Raw genomic sequence first — 17,264 nt, forward strand, 5'->3', positions numbered from 1 at the left:
ACCATGCTGATATAATCCAGCTTGCGTTAAGTTAACCACCACTTTTTAATCCATAACACTGATCAAAATCACTTATTATTCCAAACGCAAAAGACTGATGATCTGAAGTGTTCCTAGTTCTTGTTGTTTCAAGGAATAGAGGGAGGGTGAGTTACAGCTCAGTGTTTGTAGAACAGCTTACGGTGATTGCCCGGCCATGTCTACTGCGTCCTGCAGCTTGTTTTAATCTTCCTCCCTCCTCCATGCTACAGACTTAGAACACAGACACAGCAGATAAGGAGGGCCATCCGTGACTAACAGAAACTTGGAAATTGTGTGTGATTTCTTATTGTCACCACTGAGAGCGTGGCTTTGTGTCATCTCTCATGGGAATGTGTTGTAGGTGTGGGGTGTCCCCTTAACCTAGGCCATGCACACCGCCAGCCCTGTGCACTCTCCCCAGCCCTGCACCTGCACTTGGGGGCTGCATCCCCCTTAGGAATCATCTGGCATTCCTAAGCCTTAGCTTCTTGTGTGGGGGCCAGGAGTGTTTAATTCCCTGGCTTTCAGGTCAAAGACATTCCAGGGAGTTCTAGTGAGTAAGAGCTGCTTTTAAACCGCTTCCAGTAGCCCTTGCCGAGAGCTCAAAGTGGGAGTGGGTCCCATCTCAGTTCTGATGCTGACCTGCTGCATGTTGGGGGACAGGCCACTCAGTCTCCCCCATAAGGGTGCTAGGGAGAGTGTGCACAAGAGCCTGATGTTTCTTGGGCTGTCTATGGTCTCCCTGACAACACTGATCTGCATGTGCTCTTTGTGACAACACTGGAGATTGTGGGTGTCATTTACAGAGGATCAGAAGCTTCGTTCCATTTGAGCCCACCTGTGAACTCCAATGATCCCCTGACCTGAACAAGATCCCCAGGCAACCAGATACCACCCAAAGGGAATCCCGTGTGGAAATTTTTAAAGAACAACCTTAATAGTTTATTTCTTCATTTGGAAGTGCTAAAAGAGACATGTGTTTTTTAAAAAAGAAATGAATTACCGTAACTCACCACCACTGTTAATATTTTAGCAAATATCAGTGAAGTATCAGTCAAAAACTTTAGTAAATATCAGAGAAGACATTTTTGTCCTCCCACTCATGCCACGTGTACAGAATCACTCAGTATACCAAAAATGCTTTCCCATGTCATTTAAATATGATTTGACAGCATAATATCAACATAGAGATTAACTGCTTGATGATTCCTTTACACACTATGTGGTCTTCCCTAATTGTTGAATATGTTGTTTTCCTTGTATATTCGTATCATTAACTGTACAAACACACTTAATTATTTTACTGGGCTAAAAATCCTACTGCCAGTTTTATACAAAAAGGAGCTTTTGATACTCCTAGCAGTGTGCTCCCCAAGCCCTTCAGAAACCTGTACCCATGTGTGCTTCCAAGAACTTAGGGGGAGGAGGGATGGACACTTGGACCTGTGTTCTCAGATGGTTTACTTCAATCAGCAGGCAAAGATTGCTGTTACAGAGCAAGACTTCTATTTGCTAAAATTTAACAACCGTCTCAGGCCACAGCAACCATGTCTGTTTTCAGGGCTGGCCTAGGTACTTATGGAAAAGGGTAAAATTGGTCTTAGGTGCCTCCCTTCCTGGCTCGCACACGCCACTTGATCTGACTGCTGTGCTGATTCAGCCACCCACCCTCCCCTCTCAGGTTCAGAAGAGTGGTCCTGCCCCTACCCTGGGATTCCGCCAGGGCTTTGGGCTTCCCAGCCATAGTCTGGGAGTCCCTTACATGCACCCCAAGAGAAATGGGTCAGGAGAGTAGGCTGCATCCTGAGTAGGATTCTCCTGAATCAGCCCAGATTTTGGACAAAACATGTGGCCCAGTGGGCTCAAGGTTGTCACCAGGTGAGAGACAAAACTGCAGGGTGAAGGGACCGTGGCCTGCCGTCTCAGGGCCTGTTCTCGGTCTCCTGTAGGGTAAGTCCCTCCGACCGTCCTCAAAGGGAAGAACTGGGCCTTCCTAAAAAGGCAAATCCATTTCCTTTGAAAACTGGATAAACACAGTTTATGAGCTCATTAGCCCAGTGTGATAGCCAGAGAGTTTCAATCATGTATTTGGCAAACTGACCTTCTCTGGCCAGGCTATTGGTGAGAGTTTGGGGAGGGAAAAGCGTGCGTTGTCCATTCACTACTGCTGCTGACCACCTCTCTCTCCGCCCCACAGTCAGATGGCTCCATTCTGGCAATCGCCCTGCTGATCTTGTTCCTCCTCCTGGCCCTGGCACTGCTCTGGTGGTTCTGGCCCCTCTGCTGCACCGTGGTAAGTGCCCCAACTCTAGAATGTACAAGGAAAGGGGGACATGATGTTCCTGGGACCACTAGTGAGAGGAAAAGGAGCAAAAAGTATTGCAGTAAATGGCAAATTTTGCATTTGTTTTTTATCTTTTATACAAAATCGGTACAAACCAGCATGAGTGGGACCGTAAGTCATTAGCAGTATGTATAAGGGTGTGAGGTGACATGTGGACACCATGGAGCTCCAGTGGTGCAGTCAGTTGGCCTGTGGTACTTATGCTTGTAAATGCCATTTTGGGAAGGGGAACTTGAAAGGCTGGCCTAGGTCTGATGCTTAGTGAAGATCCACAGCATCTATAGCTATCACGAAAGATGAGTGTTGCTCAAAAGGTAATAAATATACAGTTCTTGTACTTGTATATGTACTGCACATGCATGTTCACACGCTCATATGTGCACACACACACACACTTGTTGAGCTGCCCTGACTGACTGATGCTCTTCTAAGGCCACCTTGTCACTTTCTTCATGGCTAGGAAAAATACCCAACACCACAGTTTAAAGGAGAGGCGTTTTATTTTTGCTCACGGTTATATTCAATAGTAGCATGGTGGAAGGACCTGCCAGAGAGGTAAGCTGTTCAGGTCATGAGAGGCAGGAAGCAGGAAGAGAGGAGCTCGATCGAGGCATATCCGTCCAGGTCACAGCCCCCAACAACCCGCCTCAAACTAGGAACCTCCTCGCCAGGAGCCAGTCATCTGTACAGATCCCATAATTCAGTCACCTTCCTCAAGCCCTGCCTCTAAGCAGTTCTGAGAGGTTCTGGAGGACATTCCAGGTCCTACACCACCTCGTCTGTCCACCAGAGGGAGTGCCTCAGGTCCCTACAGGCCACGGTAAAGAGGCACCCACCTTTATTTCAATCATTTTGGCTAACATTTACTGGATACACCTTCAGCATCCCCACCACTGGTCAAAGCCCTTTGGCTACAAAACCAATAAGAACCGTCCTCCAGCATTCTCATCTGAATCACCACATCGCCCCAGCCAATGTCCCCCCAGGTAGCTTGAGGCCTGGAGTAACCTGCCCCTGACAGTGTGCCATGCCCAAAGGACATGTGCCAGGTCATCTGTTTCTCTTCCTTGGGTGCTAGACTGCAAAAGGCCCAAAGAAAGAATCCAGCTGTGCCCCATAAAACCCAGTGAGTCTGAAGAGCCCACTGCCCAGCTCCCATGGCATCTTCTCTTCCACGTGTTTTCATTCTTGCCAAGAGGGGCTGGCAGGGGAGGTGACTGCAAGCCTTTCTGGGACAGGGGCTTGCCTCACTGCTTCTCTGGAGTGCCAGCATTTAGCACACAGGCCAGGGTCTCAGGTCTATGTATAGAAAACTAAACTGAAATAAGATCACAGGCACACAGAGCCCTGGAGCTGAAAAGGAAGGAGAGATGGCCTTGAATGACGTTTTAAAGAGGTGACAAATGAACGAAATGGGAGCCCCAGCTGGGATGGGGACCATGTGGCAGAAACTTCTGCAAAGAGATGACTTGAGACAGACAGGAACACATGTGTGCAGGGACGGACCCAGCAGAGGCACAAGTCTCAAATCAATTAGTACCATCCGCCAGACTAATGCTACCAAGATGTTAAACAGATTCCCACTACAGCAACTCCAGGAGTTAAATGTAGCTTTAAGTACTTAAATATACACAACCAGTTTATTCTGAGGATTAAAAAAAAATCTCCATGACTCAATAACAATGGTGATTCCAAAACAAGCACATTTCAAATTCAGAGTTTTGAAGGGAAAAAAAAAAAAAAACACCTTGAGGTGGGCTGTTAAAGGAAGGGCTCAGGAGGTGTGCGTGGGGCAGTAGGCAGTGGACACCAGAACATGCGCAGTAGTGTTGCTCACCCAGGCTCTTTGATTATTAACAAGTTACCTCTGGATGGGGACAGCTAGAAAAATAGAACAGCCAAGCAGTGTTCTACCAACTCCGAGCTGTGTGACTTACCCCTCTGAGCCTCAGGTATTTTGGGTATAATAAGGACAATAAGAGTCCTCACAGGTAAGTGGATAAAGATTAAAGAAATATATTAAAAGTATTTTATTGTAATAGGAATCCTACCATTGCACTGAGTGGCATTCAGTATATATTATTAGGAAATATTTCTCCAAATAAATCTTTCATTATTGGAAGTAGCATCACCCAAAACCAGATAGTTTTGCAATATTCAAAATATTTTTCAACGAATTTATCTGGTTAAGTTCCTGTTATTTTGGAAGGCAGTCAAAGTATCTTACTGTGGTCTGATTTTGTAAGTCTCAAAGGATTTATGAGAGAAGATCCTGGAGATGAATGTGCCTGTTCATGTCAATAAAAAAACAGCCCCTCCTCCCTGTTTTGGGAAGCTGGCCTGGGCGCTGGTACTCGATGTGCCCCCACTTGGTCACTTGCTTCCTTGTGATGAGCAGTGATCTCAGAGAGACAGGATATAAGTCTTCTGCCTTCATTGCATATTTTGCCTTCTTTAAAGAAGCTCACTCCCGTCTAGATTCTCAATTTCCAGCTAAATAGAACCTGAGTTAACTTATTGTTAGTGCAATAGGGTATAATCTATCAGTAATAATCGATAGAGACAGAAATAAATGGGCAGACTCTGGGTGGAAATCTCTTAATTGTCCTCCAACTCTGCTATTGTACTCCCAGGTATACCTTTGGTGTTTATGAATCCTAAATTTAGTCACTGGCACAAAAACTCCATCATTAAAAAGGAGGCAAGTATTGGATTAGGCCCTCTAGGATTATTTGCATTTTCAAACTAGAAATTCAAGGGTCAATGTTTTCATCATTAAAAATAAATAAATAAAGCCTTTTCCTTAGAGGTGTTTAGACCATGCCAACCCCACTCCATCTACTCACAAGTTTGGACAAATGTTATTGAAATCTCTAAACTGAACTTTAAAAAAAGACAAGGAAATGTGAATGAGAAATTTATTGAAGAGAGAAAATTTTAAATGTATTTTTTAAAGTAAATGTTATAAATGACTTAAATGTGTAAAAACAAATTTCAACAGTGAAGCAGCAATCTTAGCACACTGCATTGTTCTAGAAAGTTCCAGCAGCCCTAAGAATCACCCACCATCACCCCAGCCAGTGCCCGGATGTGATACTGCAGCCCTGACAGGCTGGTAGCTTTATGTACAGGCAAAGTCCGTTTCATGCTGTGTCCGTTTCAGCAGGTAGCTGGACAGGTTCTGATCAGTGATGAGAACAGGCTCCTTCAAATCAGAAACCTGGAGAGTAGAATAAGAGCCTGCCTGGTGTCTTAATCTTCCGACTCCATGGTGACTGCTCATGCGCATCCTCACTTCCTTGTCTCCCACTCCACCTGGCCATTCCTACACTCAGGCCTCTCCTGGCTCAAGATGCTGATCACCTCAGGGAAGAACCGCCCCAGCAGGCCGACTCAGGCTCATGCACATGTATGAGGCCCAGCAATGCTTAGCAATCGCTTCCTCTTCTTTACCAATAAGAGTCCCTCCCCAAGATAACCGTTCTCCTGGAGATCCCCATCTACTTCTGGACCCTTTCAGCCTCAACAGACAACCTGTTCTATCTCTGTGAAAAAACAAAGTCTGTCCCCTGAAAAACCGTCCCACTTGCAGCGCCCTCCTGAGTCTCCCTCCCAAACCCCTCCCCTGCACACCACACTCCCTGCCCACAGTTCCTGTTCCACTGTTCCCCTGCACCCTGATCTTCATCACTGATTCCTCCCCACTGTCCCGCCAGCCTCACTGCCCTCACCACTAGTCCCTGCTCGTTTCTCACCATATTTCACTCCTTCTGCTGCAGGCACTGTTCACCTCTCTCCTTTGAACTTTCTGCTCAGCTCATTTCTGCTGACGCTTCTCCTTCCTCTCTAGGCACTTCTTAATCTGTTGGTCGCCCCCCACCCCGCATCTGCCTCTACTGGTTCTTTGTTCTCCGGGGTTGTCTTTGGCCCTCTTCTCTACACATGGTCCTTGGGAAGTGTCACAAATTCTCATGACTTTAGCTACTCACTGTGTCCACTCATCGCTGGCCATGGCTTCAGAAGATGAGGCCACATTCTAGGAGCCTGGTGGACATCAGAAATGGGGACATCTCATCTCAATATGTCCCAGACCATTACCCACCAAGATTTCTCTTTATCAATGGATGTGCCACTGTCCTCCAAAGTGCCCAAACTACAGACTATGGGGTGATTACTGATGCCATCTTCTGCCCATCATGCCTTGTTTCATCTCGCTGCAGTCTGCCTTCTGCACCCTCTTCTCTCATGCCTCATCTTACCCACTGCATCCACCCACACCCTCTGTTCCAGCACAAGCACTAACTCTGGGTATCAGCCGGTGCTTTAATAAACAGTTGTGAAATGAATGAATGAATGATTGCCATTACCATAATCTCGAGTTCCCCTTACTGTAATATTTTTCTAACTGCTCTTTTTCTCAGCAGGATAGAGATTTTTCTTTAAAAGACAGTAAAGAAAGCAATCAGAACTTTTTGTTTTTTGAGACAAAGTCTCACTCATTACGTAGTTGGGTGGCCTTTGAACTCACGTGTTTCCTAGACTGGCCTCAAACTCAGTTATCCTCCTGCCTCCACCTCCCAGGGATTGGAATTACAGGCATGTATCACCACACCTGGCCCAACATCTTCTTGACTGCTCAGTGGCTCTAAAATCAAATGCCAACTCTTTGATATGGCACATGCAGGCCTTTCCTAAATGCCTGCTTCTCCAGTCTTGCCTCTCACTTTCCCCTCCTGTGCAGGAACTATCTTCACACCATTCCTGGTCCTTCACGCCACTGGTAAAACTGTTAAAACTGTTGCTTGCTTTCCTGTCTTAACCTGTAAAACGGAATCTATCAGAATCCAGGGCCACAGGTTCCCCAGAGCATAACATAGTGCCATGCTACGCAGTATATTTCAAAGTTCCTTGAGTACTGGTGGCTAAATGGATGGAGGGCCATCTTCAGGCACGCTCTGTGAGGACATCTGAACATGCTTTGTACTTCTTTACTGAGCCTCTTGGGTCCTCTTGTCTTCTCTTGCAGAAATATTTTCATCTTTTTCTGCTCTATCAACAATTCCTTTCTCCAAAGCCCAGCAGGCTGATATCTCTCTCTCTCTCTCTCTCTCTCTCTCTCTCTCTCTCTCTCTCTCTCAGGAGCTTCCTACACACCTTTCTCCTACCCAAGGGGAATGAGACGCTGCCTCACCTGGTTTCCACAGCCCTGTGTTCACGCCCGTACTACAGCATTAGTTCATGCTATGACAGTGTGCCTTCGTAGGTCTATTTCTCCCATGACACTATGAACTCCAGAACAAAGAGACCCCAGTCACAGAAACTAGCTCCAAAATGGAACACAGTGCCTAGTACATAATTTACGTTTTCCAAACTATATTAAAAACTGAATCATCTTGCAGGGAGACAGACAGATACAGAAGGAATCACCCACAGTCTGGTTGCAATATAACGGATGGTGGTTTCTTGAGTATATGTATTATTATATTTTATAGCTAATATTTATTATTATAAGAAATTTTATATTTATAAATGCACATAAAAAAGACATTATTCATTTCTTTAGGTCCTGGAAATGTGTTCATTTTATTGAAAGGTTTAAAAAATCCTGTATATTTTGCAAGATGAAATTAGTTGCACAACAATGGAAATACACTTAATACTACTGAACTGTATACTTAAAATAGTATGATGGTAAATCTTATGTTTTGTGGTACTCGCCACAGTTAGAAAGAAAAAAATCCTGCCATAAAATTGCAAGTCCGCTGCAATCCAACTAATTAAGATGCCATTCTATTTAGGTCACATCAAATCATATTTCTGTATTCATAAGAGCAAATAATTTTACTCAGTTTCTTAAGAAAAGATTGTGTGCATGCATTCAGCACATATATAACAAAATTCTGTTCTCTTTCATTTTCAGTGGCTGTGTAGGTATCTATGAATAGTTTTTAAAGAATTATGTAAGATATTCTGTTAATTCATTTTACTGAATTTTAAGGATACTTTAACATATAAGCTTATTGGACATCTTCAGTGACAAACTACAAGGGGCAAAAATTTAGATTTGTATGCCTTAAATTGAAATAAGGCTTCAAATAGTGCTCTCCCCATCTTTAAGTATAAAATTTAATTTTTAGGATGAGACAGGCAAGCCTGACATGAACAAAGGGATTTATTGACAGTTTGTTCCATTAAAAACAGGACTCATAGGGCCGGGGATTTAGCTCAGTGATGGAAGCACCTGTCTGGCAAATACAAGGTCATAAGTTTGATCCCCAGTATCAGACAAAAAAACAGGACTCATAGCAAGCAGTTCCATACCCAGGCATCTTAGTCCTAGCGTGGTGTGCTTTTGGATCCCCTTCCAACCTCCGCCCATTCCCATGTGGACATTTCTTATCTTGCAGTTCACAAGATAACTGCTTAGTACCATATAGAGTTCTGCCATTGCTTGCCCTCCCATCCCGAGCTCTGCACCTCCTGCCCTACACTCTCAGACCTTTCTTATCCCCATCTTTCCAGATTGTTCTCCTCATCCCTGCTGAGCTGACCTCACCACTTGCATGATAGTGTACGCGCACGCGCGCACACACACACACACACACACATTTATGTGCAATCCCATCCCTGCTGGAGACATGGAAAGAACAAGCATCATTAGGAACCACAGGCTTCCAATACCACCTTTTCCTCTGTCAGTAAAAGAAATGGGCAAATCATTTAACTTTACTTTTCTCATGTGAAAAACTAGAAAATTGGAGCCATACTGCCTCTGGTGTTGTTTCCTTACATTCTTATCTTGTATAATTGAACTTGTTTTCCTCTGTCAAGATTCTCTGGCTTCTGGTCCTCAAATTTGGCTACATATTCAAGCCATCTGGCAAAATCAGGGGCAGTATTTCCAAACTCTGTCCACAAGACAGTGATACACTACAAAATGTTTGTTTGTTTATCTTTTTCCTTTTTATCGGTACCGGGGATCGAACTCACCACTGCCTGCTTGCAAGGCAGGTGTTTATGCCGCTGAGCTAAACCTCCAGCCCCCTACAAGATGTAAACAGGCATGCTTCAAAAATAAGAGGTACCATACAAATTCAGGCAGTAAGTCTGAAAGACAACATTAAATTAAATTGAGTAGCTGCCTTTGTTTCAGAACTTCTCAGAGCTTTTAGTGGAATAATTTTCATTTGTAAATCTCCAAAGTTAACTCTGATCATGGAACTCTTCCTTGGCCTATTCTTTGCAAGAAGCAGCTATCGGTATGCTGACGTGTGGAAGGACACTGATGTTCTACCATATTTTTTGGGGAAACACAATGCTACAGGGTGCTGAAGCCACAGAAAGAGCAGGCTCCTGGTTTCTGCATCAGTGCTAAGAAGCTTCAAGGTACTATGAGCATCATCCACTCCGTCTACCACCCTGTGTGTCCTGATCAGATCTCACTGGCACTGCTAATGGCTGGGAACAGCTTGCCTGTAACTCAGGCAGAGGGCAGATCCCCCCACCCCAGCTCAGGGCTTCTAAATTCATGGAATTGTTTTACTGCGTCACTTAAAAGAGCTTTACAGTGACACTAGCATGTCATCTAATGGAGAATATCCACAGCTGTTCTTTTTAAATAACCATGTAAGTCCCGAGACCTTATCAACTCATGTTAAAATTCCTGCCTTGACTCTCGCTTTAGATATTGACAAATGTGGCATTTTAAATAGCCCCAGCTTCAGAGAAACGAGATAGGAGGCCAAAGTCATTAAGAATGTGAGTTCCAAAATATTTTTTAAAAGTTGAGCTCATTTCTTTGAAAATTGCTTGTAGTTCATTCCAGATCAACACCCTTGGCGCCAGCCTTCATTAAACTCTTACAGTGTAAATGTACTGAATGCAGGCAGTACTGGGCCAAGATTCACCCACCCCAATCAGTGATGAGTTTTCCATTAAACTTGATCAGACTGCAGACTGGGAAGATTCATTGATCTGCTGTCAGCTAGCATGTTTTCTGCATCAGTCGGCCATTTTCCCTTGGTTTCTTGACTTTTGAAAGAATATGTAAGTTATAGGGATCAGAACTCAAGGCCAGGATGTAAAGCAAAACATGCCCACTCTCTTTAAAGACCTGAGTAGGCAGGTTCTCTTGTGATTCAGCATTTCTTCTACATACAAGCTTGTTATGATGGCTTCTCCTCATGTGGGAAACCATGGGGCCAGGGCAGCAGCAGCTGAATTGACTGTAGGAGATCTGGATAAGCAACGTTTGAATCAAAAACGTTTGGTATCTAAATAAATAATTGATATAAAGTAGACCCTAAAGCATGCAGGAAATAATCATTTGTAAAATCAGCTACTCTTGACTACATAGCAAAGTAACAACGAAAATAGGAGTTGTTCTAAATGCTGAACCAGGCTCACAAGAAAATAAAGAGACTTTCCAGGCCCAAAAGAAGAAAGCATCTTGAACTCTGATGGTCAGCTGCCCCTAAGCAGGATAGGTCAGTAACATAGATGTTTGGCACCACAGCCTTTCATAGGCTCAGAAAAGATGGGGCTTTGAAATTGATCTTCTTCCTAAAGTAAGGTCCTCAAATAAAAGGCTGAGATTGATGTGTGTATCCCTAAGAATTCATGGCCATAACCTCTTAACGTTTAGAATTCAGATTTATACATGGGTTTCTGTAAATTGCAAATAGAGAAGTGATCATAGTTGAGGGAAACTTACGGATCTTCAAGATGAATTCTAAATCATCTGGCAGCTTGGTCACTCCACCCAGCCTATAGGATTCCAGAAGTACATGCAAACTACACGTGAGCTCTCAATACAAAGTATCTCAGAGCCCAAGGCATATTATTGTTCAGAACTCTTGGGATTTTACTATACACATGGAATGCACAAAAGTCAGATGAAGTCGGGCCCTGTCAGTGATCTTTCCCTGACTCTCCAAAGTTAACAGTTTCAGGTAGACTGAAAGTTCTCTAAGTGTGCATTCCTAATGATATCACTTCATTATGGGATGTCAGCACAAGAAAATCATGAGACTAATGGTTCGGCATAAAGCATTCAAAACTGTGCAGTCTTATAAAGCAATACACTAGGAGCCCAGGGTTTAGCTCAGTGGCATAAGTGCCTGCTTGGCAAGCGCAAGGTCATGAGTTCAATCCCCAGTGCCACCCTCAAAAAAAAAAGAAAAGAAAAAAACACACTAAAAAGAATAATAAACTCAATTTTAAAATCCACTATTTTAAATACTTTAGACTCTTAACAAAAAAAAAAAAAGTATAGCACATATATCCCTTTACCTTATTTTTAAAAAATAAGCACAAGGAGTACCCTTATAAACAAGGATGTGATGTAGTGCTGTTGCATGGAATTAGTGACAAGTTGCAAGGAAGGACATTCTTCGGGCAAAGTGTCACGACACCAGAGGTGCGTGGCCGTGACTCACTGTTTTGTTATTCTTTCGGCTTCTGCACCAGCCAAAAATAGAAAATTGGCTTTTGTTGTTTTGCTGGGTTCCTCTTTTCATTAAAAAAGAAGCTATTTGTGTGGTTCCAAAAAAGATCAAATGCCATAACAGCTGCTTTACACTGTGCTCAGCGTAGACCGTACCCTTGACATGCCTCCCATCTTCTGTAACGCCCATGCGTCTCCCTGAGCACTGTTGCCTTGTCTTTGGTTTTAAGCAGGATCTCTAAGGAAGCAGCGCTGGGCTGGTCTCACAGCATCCTGTCCTCTCCTGCCCCTTCCCAAGCTTCTCTTCTGCACGCAGAAGGTTTGCCTCCTCCATTCAGTGTCTAGTTCCTATAGCAAGGAGCACCCTCATTTGGAGGATGTTGTGTAAAGTGCTTCTGGGAGAAAAAGAACACATGCTGGAGAGTTTGACCTCTGAGCAAGAGTAAACAGAAGTGAGAAAATAAATGAGGTGTGCATGTATTTTACATATTCCTCCCCAGTCACAACTGGTAGGTCCACAACACTTTCACGTTCTTTTGATTTTATTCAGCAGCAGCAAGTACTTTCACTTCACACTTTTCAATGCCTAACAATTAATGTCATGTTGTGTGAATTCTACCACCACCATCACAATAACAAAACCATATATATAGATATAGATATAGATATGCTTCTCCTTTACCTTTGAAATAATCCTACTTTGAGCTAAAACAGTTTCACTGTTGAGTAATTTTATAATTTTATTGTTCTCTTCTGTCATACAAACAGACTCACATGTTAATTGTCTGAGTTATACCAACAGAGACTGTGAGTGTGGTTTTCAAATTTTCAGGAAGACATCTTGGAAATTGGTTCAGGATGTAAAGCTGGAAAGCGGAAGCTTGATCCACAGAGCAATGTATTTACTTGGAGTTTAGGTTTTAGGGAGGCAGGTAGTATCTAGTAAAGCAGTGTGATTAATTGTACGTCCAACTCATGACCCTAAGGAAATTCCAGTGATGTACCCACTTTCCATACCTCACTATGTATCTATCACAATCTGCTTTTGGCAGTTGGGACTATCAGTGTCTTAATTACTAAAGACATATTTAGATAGAGGATTGAGAAACCAGAAATGAATTCTGGATCATGTATTAAGCACACACTTGAGAGGTAAGACTATTTAAACACTCAGAAATACTTCCTTTCCCTTTACGAGAACATACCCTCATTCAGCCCAACACTTGAGTAGCAAATCCTGAGCTATACTTCCAAGATGAAAGCTAACCAAGTACTCTATGTCTCCTGGAGGCAAACACAGCTCAGTGAGTTCATTGCCAATACCAGAGACAGCCGAAGATTTATCTGTGCCCTAATTCCCTGGGCCATCTGGTGGGGTGGCCCCAGTGCTGGGCTCTGTATGCCACAAACCCTGGATAGCGCCTGTGAGGAGTGCTGAATTTCTTCCACCACACTGTTTTTCCCACCATGTGACAGTGTGGCACTGGAGGAACCCAACATTTCAGGCAACAGAGTTAGGATACCATCGTTGTTAGAATTAAACTTTCTGAAGTTGTTTCTGCTCAGCTCTAAATAACACACAGCAGACACCTAGAGGAATGTCTGACCTGAAACAAAACATACCTCTCCTCTATACCTAATTGGCACATAGAGTTGTTAGGAATAGGCTAATTCAAGGCTCTCAAAATGAGGCCACAGACCAGCAGGACCAGCATCATTTGGGAACCTGTTAGATATTCAAGTACCTAGTCCAGACCTCCTAATGAGAAACTCAGGCATACAGCCCACAAATCTGTGCTTGAAGAAACCCTTTGGGTGACTCTGACACTTGAAAAGTTTGAAACCACTGGGATAATTGCAAGTAGAGGGAAGTGCCTGGTTTTATTAGTGTAGTAGTTGCCTTAAGCTGTTCTGTTGACAGCCAGTGTTCCACTGTTTGCCAATGAAGTGTCTCCTTTGCAGCCAGAGACCACACACCTTTGGTATAAAGTTTAGAGGAGATGCTCTGACTATAGCTCAAGCAAAAAAGCATATAAAAGCTGGGCATGGTGGTGCATGCTTGCAATCCCAGCACTCTGAGGCAGGAGAATCACACAAGTTCAAGGCCAGCATGGACTACATAGCAGGACTCTATCTCAAAAAAACAAAGATACCAAAATACTAAAACTGAGAAACAAAAGAACTCTCTGTTTAGTCCCACTTCTAATGCCATGGGATGAATAACTGTCTCCTAGGAGCTTGTCCAGTTTAGTGTATAACCAATTCTTGTCACTGAGGGTAGAGACAGATAAGAAAAGAAGAACTGTGAGGTTGCACTGGAGGACGTCTCAACAAGGCAAAATAGACAAAGCAGGAGACCTGAGAGAAGACTTTGGCTTGTGTCTTACTGACTCTCAACTTTAAGTGGATTGTCAAGTGAGCATTTGCTTTCCGTTGTAAAAGACCATAATGTAGAGTTAGCTGGAGCAAACACATCAGCAAAGACCAAAAAGATCAATATATCTTTGAGGAAAAACAAAACTTAACAAGCAAAATAAACTCCATCTAGAACTTTACTTCACCTTTACAATTTGTAAAGTAAATTGAAGAGAGAGCTTCATGGAGATCCAGGGGCTGAACCTGTTGCATAAATCACAGTGGTTGAATTTTTCAGATGTCAGACCGGCCCTGGCTCACATGACCTTTTGCTCTGTTCACACCGCGATACATCTCCACATTTCACCACGGCCACAACAGCACACTCATGAGTTTGAACTGGGCATGACAGAAGTAACAATTCAGTGTGATAAGATTCTTTCCCGACTTTGCTTATCCACACAACAGTTTTGTGAGATCTGGCCTCTCCTTGTGCCTTCCTGGACAGAGATAGGTAAGTCAGAGGTAAAGTCATTGACGAGAGGGCTGAGGAGATGTGAAGTTCTCAGGTAGCAAAGAAACACAAACAGAATTCAGAAGTTTCATCCATTGTGTTTTTCTTATCCCCTTTACATCACCAGTCCAACTGTTGTGCAAAGGGACTCTAGCCTCAAAATGGGCTTCCTGGGCAGCAACCCTGAGAAGGCAAATGGTCTCTTCCTGCCAATCCCACACCCAATCTAAAGATGGTGGCAGTACGTGGGGCCATGGCGCTCGCCAGTACTTTTGTTGGGTTCAACCATGCTATGCTTATAGATACATTGATGGTGGCATTTTCCTTGTAAGTATTTTGTGAAGAGTCTTTTCAACTTTATCCATCTTCTCTTTGTCCATCCTGATGCAAAAGGAGCTGAAGAACCCACCTACAAGCATGAAAAAAAAAAAAAGTGGGCCGAACCCCACCAGAGCTTGATAGCTGATACTAGCTTTCAGTCTAGTTGGGAATAGGGCCTTTCTGGTCAGGCTAAGTGGAAACAAAGAATTATGAAGTACTATAAAAGCATAAACATTCTTAATCATAATTGAGAGCCAAAAGAAGAAGCCTTGCTGAATCTATATCATTCCTTAGGTGGGGGGGAGATCATTACTGGCCATGGTCGCCTGTGTGATCAGTCGGTGTTAACAGGAACCTACAGGGGTGCAGCTGAGCATACAGCTGCAGAGGTGCTGCAGTCTTGAGAATGATCCAGGCCGTTGCCCAAACTGCTGGGGGTGCAGGGGGCACCGGGAGACACAACATGACCCTCTACTCAGAGGGTCCTTTGGGTACCCCTTTGGATAACCCATGTTCAAGAACTTCACTGGTTGGGATAATCATCGCATGGCTCCAGCTTGTCTGGGGCACAGGTTTCAAGATTTCTTGCTATCCTATGAATGAGCTGCTTCCTGGGCTTGAAGCACTGAGAAAACTTCTTTATTCCTGCAAACTGCAGCTGGACACCCAATGAGTGAAGCCAGACTAGAGGGGCCTAATTTCTGTTTGAACATGGTGGCATTTTTTCCAGAAGTTGAGATGTTTCCAGTGTGTCATTGTGCAATTTGGATTATAAATTAGTCCCCCTTTGATTAATATTTAATAAATCACATATTTCTGCATTGTCTTTTAGGTTGCCTTAGGGTTTGGCACATTGCAAGATATAAAGTAGATATTCAGTAAACACAAACTAAATCAAGCAGCAGACCCACAGCTGGGTTGTTCAGTGGGGTGGGCCATCTGGTGCTACATTTCCTGGTTAATGTCATGTGCTAACAATGTCATGGCTACGGACACCCCTGAAGCCTCTAGTCACTGTTAGGCCCACTGGCCATTGTCTGGACACCAGTCTCTTGTCTCACTTATTTTAGAAATTCCAAAAGATATAATAAAAGGAAAAAGCAGATGAAAAATGTAAAGGAGAGTGCTCATAGAGCACATCATCTATGGAGCACCTCCTCTCTATCCAGTCCTCAACGCACTTGATTACGTGTCATGACTATTTCTATAGGGTCCATGTTCTTGTTCAACTTCTATGTGGAGCTCAGGGACCTAAGAGACTTCTAAAATCCTGCAATCAGGAGGAGGCAGGTCTGGGATTCACATAGGACTGCTGTGCACGAGAGAGAGCAGCTAATTAACAGCACAAAGATAGAGCTTGGCTGCTCTAACCTAAACCTCTTCATAGCCAGAGACCTTGCCATGCACACCGCCCACAGTACCCTTGTCAGCCTCAGCCTGTGTTCCCATCATAGTCTCCTCCCACTCCTCTTTCTTAGTTCTAAATTTCTGTCCCCCTTTCCTCATCCTTCCCTTCAGTTTCCACGCATTTCCTGCTTTAAAATAATTTACTGCTGTAGGATGCTGGAAAATCAATAGTGAGTAGTAAAGGCCCTCTCTTGAGATTTTCTGAAGAAATTCTGAGCCAAGATTGAGTGGGTGAGCAAAATCATGGCTTCCCACAGCAGCCAGGAAGTGGAGGTAGATGAAATGATAGTTCAAAACCCCTAGGGACCTTTATCTCTGCCTCTCCAATTAATAGAATACTGTCCTTTCAGACGCCTGGAGCCTTAGTCCACTGACCAAGGCTGGTAACCTAGCTCATCACTCAGAGGTGCCATTATAGACACTGGTAGGGTAGGTGGCAGCAGTGGACACTGGAGCTCTAGAAAACCTCAGGTTTATCAGATCAAAGGAGATACATGCTTAGTAGAAGGAGGTGAGGAGGAGTCTAATGCTGGCTAGACAGCTTGGCTGCAGCCAAAGGCAAGCTCCTAGGAAAATGCCTGAACATCCACCTAAATGTGACCATTCCTGAGGCTGAGAGACCCAGAAATATGGGGTCAGAATATTAGAAGTTCTCAAGAAAAGCACTGCACATAAGGGACCACAGTTCTGATAATCTTTGGGGAAATATAGGGAACTCCCTTGGGATGTAGCAGATCAAAGCAAATATTTGCCATACTGCCATGTAAGACACCATAAATCCTATGAACTGTGAAAGCTTTCATTGTATGAGTGGTATAAAAGTTGAGAACAAGTGTGCGACCCAGCCAGCCTCCTTC

At 43.8% G+C, this 17,264-nt stretch overlaps 1 protein-coding gene across 1 annotated transcript in view; it reads left to right on the forward strand.

The window, feature by feature from the left end:
* Antxr1 (ANTXR cell adhesion molecule 1) overlaps positions 1-17,264 on the forward strand; it is a 201,495-nt gene that overhangs the window by 124,510 nt on the left and 59,721 nt on the right. The window contains exon 13 of the mRNA XM_003469037.5: positions 2,219-2,314. Within this exon, the coding sequence (XP_003469085.1) occupies positions 2,219-2,314 (96 nt within the window). The remainder of the gene's footprint in view (positions 1-2,218; positions 2,315-17,264) is intronic.

The sequence above is a fragment of the Cavia porcellus genome, unplaced genomic scaffold (genome assembly GCF_034190915.1).
Source record: "Cavia porcellus strain 051 isolate PalLab524CR breed Dunkin Hartley unplaced genomic scaffold, mCavPor4.1 scaffold_18, whole genome shotgun sequence".
In the NCBI taxonomy this organism is placed as follows: Eukaryota; Metazoa; Chordata; class Mammalia; order Rodentia; family Caviidae; genus Cavia; species Cavia porcellus.